Genomic DNA, 15622 nt, shown 5'->3' with positions numbered 1-15622 from the left:
TTAGGATAATCCTCTTATTTGTCAAAAACCTAAAAAGGCACACTACTTGTTTAACTCTTTACCACCTGAAAGCCTACTAGAAGTTGGCTTAGAAGCCCTTTTCATTTCTGCCATATTTCAGGCCTGCTTATAGAACAAAATGGGTTTGCATCAGAAGTTTGTGAGGGTGGTCTTTGCCTATGTAGTTACTCTTAGAAAAACCTGGAAGCTATTCAAATAGCCAACAAACCACATCTTTATTGATATATACTGTGGTGTCAAGACTCAGGGGAGGTCACCAAATGGGGGAAAGAGTTAATGAAAAACAGACAAGTCCATTCATCAGATATAAATGATTTTTTTTTTTTTTTTTTTTTAAAAATCAAACACCACAAATATTTTCAGTGACAGCTGCATTTCCAAGATAATATTTTTCTTCAGTTTGGATTTCTGTACACATGAGCAAAACTAGCAATATATTCATTTTTACATATTGCATCAAACAAACAAACAAACAAACAAACAAAACAAAAAACTAATATTGAAGAAACACCTCTGGACTGCTTTGGACACCTCTTGCTATCGATTGTACTGAAATACGCATTTTCTGTTTTTCTTTAGCAAGCTCGTGTTATTTAGATACATGGTTTGTAAATGTAGAAAAATGTTTTTAGGGGAGGAAAAAAAACAAACAAAAAACTCAGATGTTAACTCTGGTGTCAAACAGTAACGGTATCTCACGTCTGACAAAATTCAGAACTGGGTCACATTTGCAGATGAAAGTGGGTCAGACAAAAAGCTTAAAAAAGTGTCATTTGTGCAATGAAATACTAATAAAGTGATCAGAATGATGCTATACTTTTGTGTTTTCAGGAAAACAAAGACTATAGCTTCAAAACTGAGATTTGGTAAAATATTTCAGTTTGAGCTTAGTGCAGTTAATCTTAGGCTCCCGCACAAATCACCACATCATACAAAGAAGCCCACTTGCTACATAGATTAAAGTACTACCTTTCCTACATTTTGGATTATATCACAAGTATTTGGCATCAAAACTAACAGCATTTTTCTTCATTTTAAATGCAAGCATTTTCTCCTTTTTACAGCAGGCACTTAGTATTCAGTGAGGAATGCCAACACTCAGTTCTATAACTGGTGCTCCAGGACAGTTTTTCCCTGAATTATGATCAAAAAGGAAAGAATGCAACCATTTTTAAACAAAAGGCTGTCACTTATCTCTGAAGACTGATAAAATAAGAACATCTTCCTACATCAATTTATGGTATGTTATCCACACTGGCAGTAGTGTCATGTTCTGACAATATCCAAATTTAAAAAAAAAAAAAAAAAAAAAAAAAAATTGACTCAACAAATACTGCAAATCATCCAGCGCGATCAGGCCGTTTCAACTGCCTTCTTTAAATTAATGCAGCTTCAGTTTTCCCTTTTAACAGCAATGTCAACACGCAGATTACAGAACATGGAAATCTCAGCACAAATTTGTTTTTGTTTTTTTACATGATTTATACACCTTAAAATAATGCATCCATTGAAATCTATTGCTTCAATTAACTGCATGCATCTCAAGTGCAAAAAAAACATTCATTGGTTCAATCTGGCAAATCAAACACTTGAATCATTAGTTTAATCACAAAATACCACATGTGATTTCAAGATGGCACAATCAAACATCCAGCAAATACAATACTGCAAAACTATAAAATAAACTCGAGAACTCAAATGCACAAGATGATAAAGCCAAGGCGAGTAAGCCGGCAGCACGTGCTCTTCCACTCAAAGCTTGCATTGATTTTGTTTGACATACAACTGTACAAATAAATCGACATCAACGTCCTGGTGCTCAGTCTTTTTGGAGAGGAATCCTTGCTTCCTTCAGTTTTCTACCTTCGGACATTTTCAGTGTCATTTTTAATATACCGTCTGTAATACTGGAAGTTATATTGCATCCAAGGATATATGCAAAAGTCGGTCTGGTCTATGTCAAGCCCTGGAGATTCTTAAGTGGCCAACCAGGATGTCAGGGTTTAGCTTGTAGAAGTTCACTGGCTTTAACATTTAAAAGTGTTGCCTCTGGATATACAAAGAGATACTCCTCAGCCCCTGATATAGAATCCCCATTTTCATATAGTTACTCTGGAAGAAGGATCCTGGATCCAGGCTGTAGCTTGTGCACAGTTGGCAGTGGTTCACACTTGTTGCACCTGCTGGTGTGTGCATTCTTAAACATTCACTACTGAGTGGAGGAGCGTGTGGTTTTTATTAGTCTTCCCACTTTTAAAATGAATGTATTAAAGCAGAGGAGTCCCCAACCCCCAAATAAGTCTAACCTTTGAGACAATGAATGGTAGATTAAACCCTAGCACCATATATTTGCTTTTGTACAGTGGATTGCAAAGTTGGAGGCTGACAGGGGTGCAGTGTGAGACTAGACAAGACACTTAAATATCCAAGATCATTTCCTGTTGGTTTTCTAATGTGCAAAAATAATTTCCCAACTTTCGTGCCATTGTTTCAACAACTTCATAAACATCAGCTTGCCATGGATTCCCCTGAACCTGCTCTATAATACCTCATTGGCTTGTTTCGCAGACTGGTGTGTAGGTGTCTGTCCTGTGTTATGTAGTGCTCCCGTAATGAATGACATAGTAGTCATGGACGTACATCAACACGGCGATGGGCTGTCCAATGATGAGTGACATCCACACGGCCGCGTTGCCGTAGTTTCCGTTCAGGAAGCGACTTACGAACCAAGCCAGAGGAACCTGAAGGGTTTAAAAGGTCAGAGGTGAATGCATGTGTATGCCGCAGTATATAATGAAATAAATAAATACATGACCTTACCTGAGCCATCATTCCCATGAATGCCCACAGTCTAAACATCTTGAGGGGAACACTCACCAGGTACTGAGGAAAGAAATACATTCTGTGTTTTAGAACTGCAGTTGCATTTATAACAGTGATGCTGTAAGCTAGCAACTCTTTCAGTTTCTGTGCATCCACCAGGAACCTCTGAATTTCTGCCTTCATGTAGGAATAAAAACATTTAGTAAAAACAGTCTGCTTCACATACAGAAGTAAAAACAGCCATCAATCATTATTAATATCATTATTACATCCATACAATATTGATTGTAAATAAGGTTAGCACGTTGTTAAAGCAGGCCATAGAAAAGGCATCATACGTTTTGTTGTTGATTTACCTCATGGAAAAAGGCAGAAGCCAGAAAAACAGCAGTCTGAGCCAGAAATTTGTTCACCCCCTTCCTCAACATTGGCTTGTAGAAATGTCTGCAAAACAAGGAAACAGACAAATGACTCCTGGTCTTTCTATTCATATCTGGGTGACTATACATGTACTATTAATGAGACTATAAAGCCAATCAAACCATGTGGCAATACTGATAAAAAAAGAAAATAAGACTAAAGACCTCTCATTACAGAGTTTGCTGCTCACCTCAGGCACCACTTGTGCACTGGGATGTTCCAGTTGGCCCAGAAGTATGTGACAGTCTCAGAGTTCCTGAAATCAAGAGCAGTTTAAGGAACTGATGTCAAAACTGCAGTGCGATTTGAATGAAAATTTCTAGGAAAACGCTCTTTGAAACCTATGTGATACATCATCTGTTGCATTTGGAAACACCATCACTTCTCCTACATCTGACAGACTGCTACAACGACATATTAAACTAACTAAGAAGCAAAAAATAAATGAAAGATGAAAGGAGTCACACAGAAAATGTATGCTTGACGACTCACCACCAGTCCCTGTAGAACTCCCGGTCTCCAAACTGCAGCAGCTCTGCCACAAAGTTCAGAGAGGAATGGAAAAACCAATAGAAGAATATTAACCATATTAGATGGTTAGGAACCTGGGTGGAGGCAGCCAGGGGGGAGGATTAGAAAAGGAGAGAGGGAAAGGTGTCTAGGTTGGTAAGGTTGAACTATTGTTGACTAACAAATGTAACTCTTGAGACTTCTTTTGAGAACAGCACAGTAGAAATTTCACTTTAAAAATGTTAAAATAATACAACCCCCCCCCCCCCAAAAAAAGACAACACCAGAATAAAGGGATTCATTCGAGTGTTTAATTTAGATCAACTCTGACGTATAAATGAAAAAGTCTCTGATGTGCAGTCTTGATACTCACAGCTAGTTTCAGCAGCCGCTCCACCATTCTAGAAAAGTCCATTTCCTTTAAGTAACAAATAAAATGATATCTTTTCTTTATAAAACTGCTCCAGTTTCAGGCAAATATTTTTTGACTCTTGCTTTATTGGAGCCACTGTAAGTGATGCAGTGAGTGTCTCTGTGTTTATACACACCTGGAACGGTTTCATTGAGTTCTGAACACTTGGGACCATCCACTGAAAGACACAGACTTAGGTCAGTTTTTTTGTTTGCTGCTTTCCCACAATATACTCAAAAGAAGAAAAGTGTTCGAACTCGGCATATCACAATTTCAGATTTTCACTAAACAATCTAAGAGAATGACAGATACACAATATTCAGCTACAGAAAACAAACTATAAGTCAAATCTAAATATATTTATTGCAGGCAGCATTTTCCGGCTCAAAGATTTCAGCGTGTGGTAATGGAGTTGAAGCAGAATGGCAACGGCTATACGGGGCATGCCAACTTTGGCTGATGTGTGAAAGAAGTAACTGTAGCATCAGAAAAGTGACCATTGTTATTTCACGACACCCCCGATTTAAATCACACTTGACTGATCAGTTATTTAATGCATGCATACAGTGTATGATCAGCATGCTTGCTATGTGTCTGGTAAATATTCTTCATACCTGCTGTATTAATCCCACCAACAACTGCATGAGGAAAAGCTGGAAGAAAAGAACACATTAAAATTTAAACAAAACATTCACACATTCATCTCCTCGTTTGTGATTATGATTCATTTTCTGTCATTATAATTAGGTCACCAACTAAAATTTTGGGACAGTGTTTCTGATCGTTTCCTCTCACCATTTCAAAAAGTCTTCTGATCAGAAACCTTTTGCGTATCCGTGGAGACCGTGGGAAGTTGAGCTGGTAGCAGAGAGTTGGTGCAAAGATGAAATAGTACATGTCTAAAGACAAACACACAAACAGGTCACATCAGAGTGTCACATTAATGACTTGACGCTACACTTTCTGACTTTTATATTGGAATGTTTAAAAAAAAAAAAACAAAAAAAAAAACCACCTTGTGAGAAACGACGTGTACACAGGACTACTAGGGCCGGCCCAGGTAAACTACTTTAACAAGTTAATATTTACACAGCAAATATTTTGACCTAATTTTCTTTCTCAGTGTTGTTGGTAGCAATGTCCATCTGCACCAAGTGTGCAGTCTGTTACCTCTGTGTGTGAGGTTGCCTGGGTAGGAGACATTGGTGTTAATCGCTGACCCGTTGGACTGTGCCACAATTGGACCTGAAAAACACAGGCAGATGAACAGGCACAACAATTAGAATTTCAAGCATCATTCAATTTTATTTTATTCATTATGGTGTATTAAAATGAATCCACGGTGATTTAGCTACGGCTGTAGATCCAGCTTTCATCTATGGTCAATTGAAATAGCGCCAGCTATTCTATGAAAGAGTTGCACATTACTATGCCACCACTAGATGGCAGTATAAGCAAAACAGTGCAACAAATCTCTGCAAGTATGAATCATCTACTGAATTCATTCACAGATATGAGTCGTTTTGTTGACCTTAGTCACAATGACTCAACAGCCCAGCAGTTCCTATGCTAATATACTTACATGAATATGATCGTGTCATTCTTTTAGCTTTGGCATGTCTGATTTCTCTGCACCACTTGTTGGAGTCCATGTAGGAGTACAGCTTGAGAAACAGCACTGTGTAGGTGCCTAAGGAGAGCACACCACCCACTGACACAGACACAGACACACACACAATGTAAGAGTCACTAGCAATGTGCAATAGATGACATGGTACATAATAAATAAATAATGAACCAAGCATAGCTGGGTGTGTGTACAGATTGACTCACTGGCTCACTCATATTCACCTTCCAGTACTTGACATTATTGCTCTTTGTTCTAATTTTCTAAACAGAAGACCCACTCCTCTTGTGTAAAAAAGAATAAGGCATAAAAAAAATAAAAATCATGTACCTGGTGTGATGGAGGTCACAGTGAGTATTGAGGCTGAAGGAAAGATTAACAAGGATGTCAGATTGAACAAGTGAAGAATCATCCCTGTAGTTTCGGAGATTGTACCCTAGAAAGAATAAAGGACAAAAAGGAAGTAATATTTTATTAATACTTTGAGTATTTTTTCTCTTAAGGAACTGTGCAATCTAATCTGGATCAGCTTCAGTGTTCTTATCGGATTTAAGAGCAGGTATAAAAAGAGGTGGTGCAGTGATGTTGAATTTACTTTGAAGACTCCGGCAACTGAAAAGCACCCGTTTCAAGCACACATGGGAGATCACAGAATGACAACCTTCTAATCAAACCCACTTTCTTTGTACTGTAAGAAAACAGTGTTATCACATCAACAAATAAGCTTACTGAGGTCGAAGAGTCCCAGAAGAAGAACTGAGCATCACAAGTTAAATGAAAATTTAATCCAACACAGAAAAACACATCATATTAGTGTAGGGACTTACCACAGCCAGACGCCGCTCTGTGTACAAGGCTGCTAAGATGAACACATTGGACACTAAAACACAAAAACAAAAACAGTACTCAAACTCTGTGAGATGCTATGCCATAAAAATCACAATCAATCATTACTCGATTTATTTCAGTCAAGAACTTCAAAAGACAATTTGAAGAACAACATTTAAATATGACCTTTTCTTTTTAGTTCTGCTTTCTATAAATACAAACGCTTTCACCCTAGTGCTGATTTCCTGTGTTGTAAAACACAGACTGCATCAAGAATCAACTGTATCCAAGTAAATAAAATCTGAAGAGTCATCAGCAAAATATATTATACACAGAGGCTCACATGAACTGCACTTCTATGTGGCAACATTACACATTTGAGCCACTGAAAAACTTAATTATGCTGGATCCATTTAGATCTTTTGCACTTAAAGAAGCTGTTAATAACCACTACACACAGCAATACAACTACAAACCATGTTTGTGAATTTTATAATCTCAATCCTAAAGTCACAAATAAACACATGGCTGTAACTCAATCACCATGTGCAGTAAAATAAAGGCTCCATACCAATGATTAGGCATGCTGCTGGCCAGCTATAGGGGTCCTTTAAGAAGAGGGACACTACTTGGATAGGGTCTACCAAGATGCCATACCTGAAAAAGGAAGAGAAATACATTTTACAGCTAGGAAGTCATCTCTTAAAGTGATGCAGAAGGCTGGAGCCTGTCCCAGCTGATGTGGGACAAGAGGAAATTAGTTTCATAACCTAAGACATGGAACAACCTCATGCCTTAGAACATCTGTACTGCAGCAACAGTCTAAGTTGTTCTGGGCGTGAAGCACTTCTTAATGTGTAAGCTCTTATAGGTGCATACTCACTTTATAATGTTCTCTAAGAAAAGTCGTGCATTACTCAGCACCTGAGAAAGATGCAACAGGACACAATATTAACATGACTCGTACTAAAGAAATATTTCAAAGCATATTTCAAAGTTGTTCTTCATTAAAAAGCTGAAAAAAAAAAATACGTGTCTGAATCTTCAACGTGCAGATGTAACTGTTTGTTTGTTTATACACATTGAAACAGTTGCTATTCAAATCAGAAGGAAAAAACAAAAACAAAACACATTTATTCTTATGCTGGAATTCACTGAGGAGGAGGATATTAGAATATTAGAAATAAAAATGTTAGATGCCGAGTTATAAATAGATTAGATCCCCAGCTAAATTTAGCCACATGTTCCTGCTGTTCACATTGACACCCTGCTGAAGCACGATCTGGTAGAAAGTGTCGAGCCAAACAAGTTTATTATTAAATTGTATATTTAAGTTCAGAGTCCAGCTTCATCTCAGCCGTCGGGGCTATCAGAGAGTCTAAGATAACACTAGACTTTGCACAATTTAAAGAAGCAACATTATGTATGGGATTTGTACAGTTCTAGTTCATTTTTATACTAGTCACTAGCTGCTTAAGCTAGTTAAGATAATGAGGACATTTGGTGCATGACACTTATAATGGGGTCATGCTGCAGTGAATATCCCCATCAGCTTGCCAAACCCCGGCAGCAATGTGGCTTTGTCTGTAGTCCAAACCAGTAACCTTTACCTCAGTAACCTTCAGCACAGAGGAGACCACTGTAGCATGTCACACATTTATTGTAGCAACATTTCTAGAGAATATTGCAACATTGAAGATTTTACAAAGATTTGCTATTTTTTCCCCAACTTCCTGCAGTGGAAACAAGGCCTACTGTGTCTTCTCTATCCTCCCTGTGCACAGACAGGTCAGTGTCAAAGTCAGATACAAATCAATGATGAAGTGTTTCAGTGGTATAAAATAATTACAGCTGATCACATTTTCAATTCAGTCTGTAATATCCCTTAATAATGGATCTATGACTTTTAGGAATATATAAGGGCATGAACCTAAACACTACAATATGATCAGCCAAATAATGACCTACAAATAAAAAAAACAATATTATCACTATATTAAAGTAAGCAAGTAAGAGTGTGTGAGTGAGGTCATTTTTCAGTGTCAGTGTTTTTCATTTCTATACATATCATTGAAATACTGATGGGACATCAGTTCTCAACACAGGATATTAGTCAGGATATTAAGTCATAGGATCAGAGAGTCATGGGGTCCTCGGGAGGCTGAGGTAAAAGTAATGATAAGGGCTGGGTACAGGGGCAAAAGTCTCTGCGCTCTGGGAATGGTGAAGGAAAAAGGTTAGTATGTCCAAAGGCTGCTTTACTCTAGTTTATGTTATGTTTGTTATCATTTGTAATGTTCTAGAAAATGAAATGCTATTAATAAGACTAAATTTTTTTCATCACATAACATACTTTAATATACAACTATCAAACTATACAACTATTAAATCAAAATATTACTTCTATTACAAAATATTACCACTTGTACTTTCTTTGAACAATCTATAATGCAAAATGAACATCCCTCTCTCTCCCTCTCTGATCTGGTGGATAGTAGTTTTAACAATGAAAGAAGCCCCTGATGTTTGCCGAACCTGGCCTCTGGCAAAGGTGCCCTGAGAAAACAGGTGAGAACAAAAATCAAATCTTCAAACAGGCTTTACATCACGTTGCACTGACCTTGTCAGCCTGTGGCCATATAAACTATTTACATAGTTTACTTGTCTGCAAATCACTTGGAACAATGCAATGAACCATTCTAGGTCTCAGGTACTCTTCCCACATCTATGACCAACAAGCTCAATACTGTGTCTTAAACCATACAACAAAGATGAAGGAGAACTGGTCGCAGCCTGCTTAACATCATCTGTGCCTTGTTAGTAGCTAATGAAGTTTTCCAATTGAAAATGCACAGGTCTGATTTTGGAGAAGGGGGACACCTTAAAACTAACATCTGGTATGCAGCCATTTGCCAAGAAGATGGGTCTGCAGCAGAATGAGCGATCTTCTCTTAGAGGTCCCTATAAATGGACCATAATTCAGAAGATGCCAGCTCAGTAATTAAAAACATGATAAGTATTTTATCCTGCCAGCAATGCAGAGGATGGTGTACCAAGAATATTGAGTTTTCTGTCACAAGAAGAATTTTTTACTAGTATTTTAGGTTAGTTTCTTAAAAACTTAGTTTTTCCCTGTTATTTTGTGTTAAATCTCACAAATAAAAAAAAAATCAAAAAAAAATCATGGAGGGCACAAAATAAGAATAAGAATAACTTTATTTATCCCGAGGGAAATTCTTTTGTCATGTACAAGCTCAAAGCAGCAGGAGAGACAGAGGAACAGATGAATAAGATATACAATAAGAATAGTAGTATACAGTAATATATAGTAGGAGAGAGTTATTTGATACTGTCTTGCACTAACGAAGTAATATATATAACTATATCCTGGAGAATAAATAACTGAACTATCAGTGCAGGCGATTCTAGAAAGTGACATAGTATTGTGCAATAGAATAAAGGGAGTAGCAGCGTATGATGGGGGGATGAAACAAATATTCAATAAGGTACTGTTGGGTAATATTGCACGGTCTGAAAGGGAACAGAATAACATTGGTAATAGTCTCAGGAAAAATACATCTATATTCTCATCTCTAGAAGCATGCACTTCTACAGCTGACATTTTAGGAATTTATCTGATGGTCCTTGTTATTGAGGACAAAGTACACAACTTACTGAACTGCTAAATATACACACATTCAAGGCTCTGGGGTTCCACTTTACATTTTTACAGTCTGATCCTAAAGCATCCTCTGAAAAATGTCTAAAGTGAACACCATCCATTGGGTATGTGGTGACCACAAAGTGAAAGATGTGCTGTCACGGCAATCTAAACCTTCAAAAACGGGAATAAACCAGTCATAGAACCACCCACACACATACATACATACATGCAGAGAGAGTAATCATGCAGGTACATCTAAACACACATATGCAAAGCTCACAAACACATACACACAAAAAGGACATATAGAGTCAGATTCCCTTTCATGTGGATTACAGCCAACTGGATATTTTTAAATCTAGATGCCTATTATAAGGCTAAAACTGACAGGATTCTCTGGGCCACTTCAGGCCGTCTCTGGAGACAGACAGACACCCACACACACTTCCCCTCACTGGACTGGGGCAGAAGCTCTTGTTTCTAAATGAGGTTAACAGTCCTGAAGTGTCCTCAACACAGAGGGACATGACATATTTAACTAAAATGCCTGCATTCAGCTAACTTCAACAGAAGTATGTTGCTGAATGAAAGCCAGGTTTGCCAATTTACTTATTAATGCTAGTAGCACTACAAAGTATGGCACCCACAATGGTTAGTCTTTGCATACACTGTAGCAAACCATTTCAATTAGTTTAAAAGGAGCTCCAGCAAATGTTATTTTCAAATCATTGATTATAGCTCATACTAGCAAGCATTGTGAGCTATTGTGAATGAAGGAATTTCTTTGTCATTACTAATAAAAATGTCCCTGCTACAGCTAGAAAATTGAGTTTTTCATAGAATTGATAACTGTTAAGGATGTTAGCTCCCTTTTTTGAGAAAGATTTTTAAAAAAGCTGATGTTATAATTTATTAAAACTTGTGAGTCCTGGCACTAACAATTTACAGTAAAGAAATTACCACAATATTGGATATGGGTCCAGTTAGAGCTGAAGCATTTTGAGTCAACCTCTTTGGAAAGAAGTATCACGAATGATCTCCAAAGTTCTAATTTATTTATTTATTTTGCAGTCTTCCCAGATGGATTAAAAGAAAGAAACACCGTATGAAAGGTCCTACCGGCAGTTAGCAAAAAAAAAAAGCCAACACATAGTGCTGGCTTCAGTGTTTACTAACACTGTTAAAAATGTACATACCCTGGAGCAGATGACCTACTCAATAAGACTCCAAAATGAAATAGGAGAGACAAGATAGGAGAAACGGTGCCATTTAACCATTGAAACAGATTCACTGTCATCATATGAGGAGAAAGAAGTCCTCTTTTTCCTATTTTACTGTGATTCTCATCCCACGACCTCTTGTTTTTTTTGTTGCATTTTTTGTGTGATGCTCATTTATTTGTCTAATATGAAAAACTCAAATAAAAACTTAAAAGACAGGACCTTATTACTGTGAGGAGAGAGTGTTAACCACTGCGATGCCACACTGCCCTAAATCACGAATAAAAGGAAAACAATTTGGCAGCAAATTAAAAACCCTCGCGTAATATAAGCCCATCTAAGAAAGTTCACTTTTGATGAGAGAGAAAGTTCAAACAAGCTCACTGAGATTAAACAGTAGCTTACCAACACACCTCTTATCAAAATTATAGAAATATCTACAAGAAATGGCAAACCAGGCCAGAGCAAAACCAAAATTAAAAAAAAAAAAAAAAGGAAAGACAAAGAAAAAAAACTAAGTACTTATGTGGTTAATCTGCAAGTGTTATGTGAGATAACACAAAAGTCGATTTATCAGCGTTCCTGCAGACAACACGACAAGTTAATGTGTCACAGAAACTGTAACAACAGGTCTAACAGCAAGCCCAGAGGGATGTGTACTTTGTGTGGGTTGGAACTTTTGTTTTTGTTGTTAGAGCAACTGCCAGAAGCACTCCTGAAATTCAAACATGCTGCAGTAGTTTGGAGTTTTATACACTTTGTACACTGTGGATGGCTGAGTATGACAGACAGAGGGAGGCAAGTGGCAAAGAATAAGAATAACTGTGCATGAGCTGTTGAGATTAGAGAGTAATTCTTGGAGATTTCTTGCATGAGCCTTGTCCAGACCAGTAAGATTTAGGTGAATGAGGGGTCTAACTTTCTCAATGTTACACAGTTTTCGAAGCCACGGTGGTGTACATTTTCATTTCTGCGTGGACATGTACTGAGGTTTAACTCACCAGCATGACAACACACCAGTTGAGGATTCCTCTGTAGTTGCTGTAGCCGCTGGCTGAGCTCAAGAGAGACTCCTGTAGATTGTGACACCTGCAGAAAAACACACAGTCGAGACATTGACCGCTAAATTTTAGACTATAATCAAATGATTACCACTCTTTCCTGTCTCATTGTCTCCACAAGCTAAGGGGTGAAATCTAGTAAGGGCAACAGGACTGATTTTACAACTCTTACAAAGCACCGATAACTCAGAGTGAGTCAATCATGATTAACACATTGAGGAATCCTTCAAAAAAAAAAAAATGACACACGTGTGACTTCATGTTGAGGACCAGCTATGCTGAACTTCCCTTAGCTTATTTTTCTTGATGGACTGATTACCACTTTCCTGGTGGTAATACACTTAACAATGTGGTATAATCTGACATTAAAATTAATCTCAACTTCAAGTTAGGATTAGAGGGAAAATATTTAATTTCTATACCAGCTTTTACGTGGATGAAACACACTGCAGTTAAAGGGTTTACATAGCACTGCCCCCAATCTATGCTTTAGAAAACTGAGGCTGTTCATCAAGAAACCATAAGGGAACTTTTACACAGCCATATATGATAAAGGGTGAACAAAGACAGAGGAGGAGAAGACTGGTCAGAGGTCAGAGGAAAATGGTTAAGAAGTAAGGAGATGGAGCAATAATAGCGAGTTAAGAAAACTGTAGAGAGGGCAAGAGGATGGAAAAAATAAAGGAAGAAAGGGGGAAAAACCAAAGTGGTTTTTAACATAGTGCCAGGACACTCACTCAGCATGAGCAACGTGCAGAAATGCATGCAAACAGTAGACATGCTATTGCCAAAGCATGTGTCACAAGAACACATCACTTGCCTACGCCAGCTGGCTGGGATCCAATTAAAATAAAAATGAATCAAATTAAAATCGCCTTCCTTTTACTGGGTATTAAAATGTTGTATTAGAACCCTGGCCTTCACACCAATTACAAGGATGTGGAAATTCCATGGGGTAATCAAGAAGGCATGGCTTCAACCTAAAGAAATGCATGCTTTAAATAGGTAGGCAGATCTGAGAAGCTGGTGTGGTGCACATAGGGTGAAGCACAGGCTATTGTTTGCAGCAAGGTCCGTCATACCCTACCTGTCCTCCTGGCACGCCCTGTATACAAACTCAAAGCTACCCTAACCTCTGTTCAACAAATGAGTGAGTGTCCTGCCAAAGAAGTCTGTTACTACTATTCATTTTTTTATTGCATCAAAATTAGAGACATCTGAAACAAACTCTCCGTCTATCTGCTGACTATTTTCTTAAATTATTTATTATTGGCCTGGCAAAAGAGCAAACTCCAGCTAATAAAAAAATGCAAGCAATGAAAGTTATGTCAGTTTGTTTATAAAGCTGGAAATAAAAAAAGCTCCCCAGACCTGTGCCAGACTCTCACAGATTGCATTCATGCAAGGCTATCAAAGAAATGTAAAAAAGGAGACACTTAAAGCTTATGGAAATGTTAAGTGCAACTTTTGGGTTTCTGCAACTGAGTTTTGTTTTTTTTTTTTTTTTAATGCCCGCTAGCTCAAGAACCGCTTTGCCAGAAATAAGCATCCGCTAACCTGTCATGCACGGCAATTAAGCTAAAGGAAACAATGGGGGAAGAATAACGACTCTGGCTAAATTACACATGAATGAAAAGGGGGGGAGGAGTATGAAATGTACCCCTCTGCTAACACTTTACCGTTAACGTCTGTACGTAACGCTGGAACGTTAACGTCAAAGGTTACCTGAGCCTGTCGTTGATATCTTCTACCGCACTCCTCTGTTTCTTCGGACTGTTTGTGAGCTGCTGCTGCTGCTGCTGCGCTGACTTCCCCATTTCTTTCTCCACATTGCCGTTGTTGCTCGCATGCTTCTGGACCTTGTCTGCGGTTTTCTCTTTAGCGGAACACGGTGGAGCTTTTTCCCCTGCGTCTTGCCTCTTGGTTTGCTTGGTGCTGGTGATGGTTGTCCTCCTCCGGCGGGTTACGGGCCCTCTCGTCTCGGCTGTTTCGCTCATTTCAGCGGCTTCAGTCACGCAGTTCCTACCTGCTCGACATTGTTGGTCAAACTGCCCGCCGCTAGTTTGTCCCTCAGTAACTTCACAACAGGAGCTGAACAAACAGCAGCAGGACGCTCTTCCTCCTGCAGCGTGAGCGCTGGTAATGAGAGGGGCGGTTCATTACGACGGCTCAAGGTGCATTTGTCAGAAGGGTTGCCAGTTCTGTATTTTCAGCTGACATCCCCCGTTCGAGCTGACGAGCCGATCAACTTCCGGCATAAGCCTCTCTTCCCCCAAAACTGAAACTTATTACTGCTTAGATGACAAGTTTAAAATCAATTAGCCATAAAAGGAACCGGAAGTCTTAAATAAACCTGAAAATATTATTTTATCAATACTGCGTATCTACAGCCCACAAGGATATGAGGATGTATGATTGCACTAACGCCCAAATGTCGGGATATTCCTTTGTAAAGGCAATTTAAAATTAAGTTAAACACAACAACAACAACAACAACAACAACATATAACAAAATAGCTTCAATAGGGAGAATGGTACAGCGATACAATGCAATAGGACAAAGGATTAAAAATGAGATAATATGTAATCTAAATAAACACACTAATAAAAATACTAAGTCCTAATATAATTAGGCAAAATAAAATGATAAAAACACCATAGCAAATACCAGATGGCATTAAAGTTACTTGATATAACTAAGTGTAAACTGTAGGGATAGTTTAGGGCTAAAATAAACTATTTTTTATTCTCTTCTAGAAATATGAGCTATTGCCGGAGGTATAAAGAATTACCGTATCTGTACTTGTGGCAGCATACAGTGCTGTGAAAAACTAGGCGCGCCTTTAGTCCTTTCATGGGAATTAAAAGAGTAAGGAGCAGCCAGGTGATGGCAATCAGATGCACTTAATTAGTTGATCATCAGTAAGTGTAAGCACAGAGTTTTTGGCAGTTTGCTGGTCTGGAGTATTCAGGATTGTATTAAAGCAATGCCACCATCTTCACGTCCACTGGAGAAACTACACCAAAATGGTGATG

At 38.2% G+C, this 15622-nt stretch overlaps 1 protein-coding gene across 2 annotated transcripts; it reads right to left on the bottom strand.

Annotated features, from left to right (window-relative positions):
• Window positions 1–217: 217 nt before the first annotated feature.
• dgat1a (diacylglycerol O-acyltransferase 1a) lies at window positions 218–15479 on the bottom strand. Of its 2 annotated transcripts, none has more exons than XM_003444020.5 (18): window positions 15379–15479; window positions 14312–14722; window positions 12527–12614; window positions 7525–7565; window positions 7213–7298; window positions 6641–6693; window positions 6144–6249; window positions 5769–5897; window positions 5357–5431; window positions 4982–5085; window positions 4801–4839; window positions 4323–4364; window positions 4148–4192; window positions 3757–3869; window positions 3455–3520; window positions 3201–3288; window positions 2842–2904; window positions 218–2762 (listed from the first exon to the last, which is right to left on the bottom strand). In XM_003444020.5, the coding sequence occupies exons 1-18, from the start codon at window positions 15399–15401 to the stop codon at window positions 2616–2618; spliced, it is 1719 nt and encodes a 572-aa protein (XP_003444068.2). In that variant the 5' UTR covers window positions 15402–15479; the 3' UTR covers window positions 218–2615. The 2 variants fall into 2 exon arrangements, with proteins under 2 accessions (XP_003444068.2, XP_013126157.1); XM_013270703.3 differs by having other exon boundaries at window positions 2616–2762; window positions 14312–14877; window positions 15379–15446.
• Between the last annotated feature and the right edge of the window lie 143 nt (window positions 15480–15622).

This window comes from Oreochromis niloticus, linkage group LG22 (assembly GCF_001858045.2).
Source record: "Oreochromis niloticus isolate F11D_XX linkage group LG22, O_niloticus_UMD_NMBU, whole genome shotgun sequence".
Taxonomy (NCBI): domain Eukaryota; kingdom Metazoa; phylum Chordata; class Actinopteri; order Cichliformes; family Cichlidae; genus Oreochromis; species Oreochromis niloticus.
Note: the sequence above shows the minus strand (reverse complement) of the source record. Positions and strands in the feature narration are given on the sequence as shown.

Excerpts from the sequence above, each read along its gene's own strand:
- dgat1a (XM_003444020.5), bottom strand. The coding sequence starts at position 15,401 with ATGCTGCCACAAGTACAGATACG. Across the intron at positions 5,432-5,768 it reads AATGACACGATCATATTCAT|GTCCAATTGTGGCACAGTCC; the intron begins GTAAGTATATTA and ends TGTGTTTTTCAG. Across the intron at positions 2,763-2,841 it reads TCATGGGAATGATGGCTCAG|GTTCCTCTGGCTTGGTTCGT; the intron begins GTAAGGTCATGT and ends TAAACCCTTCAG.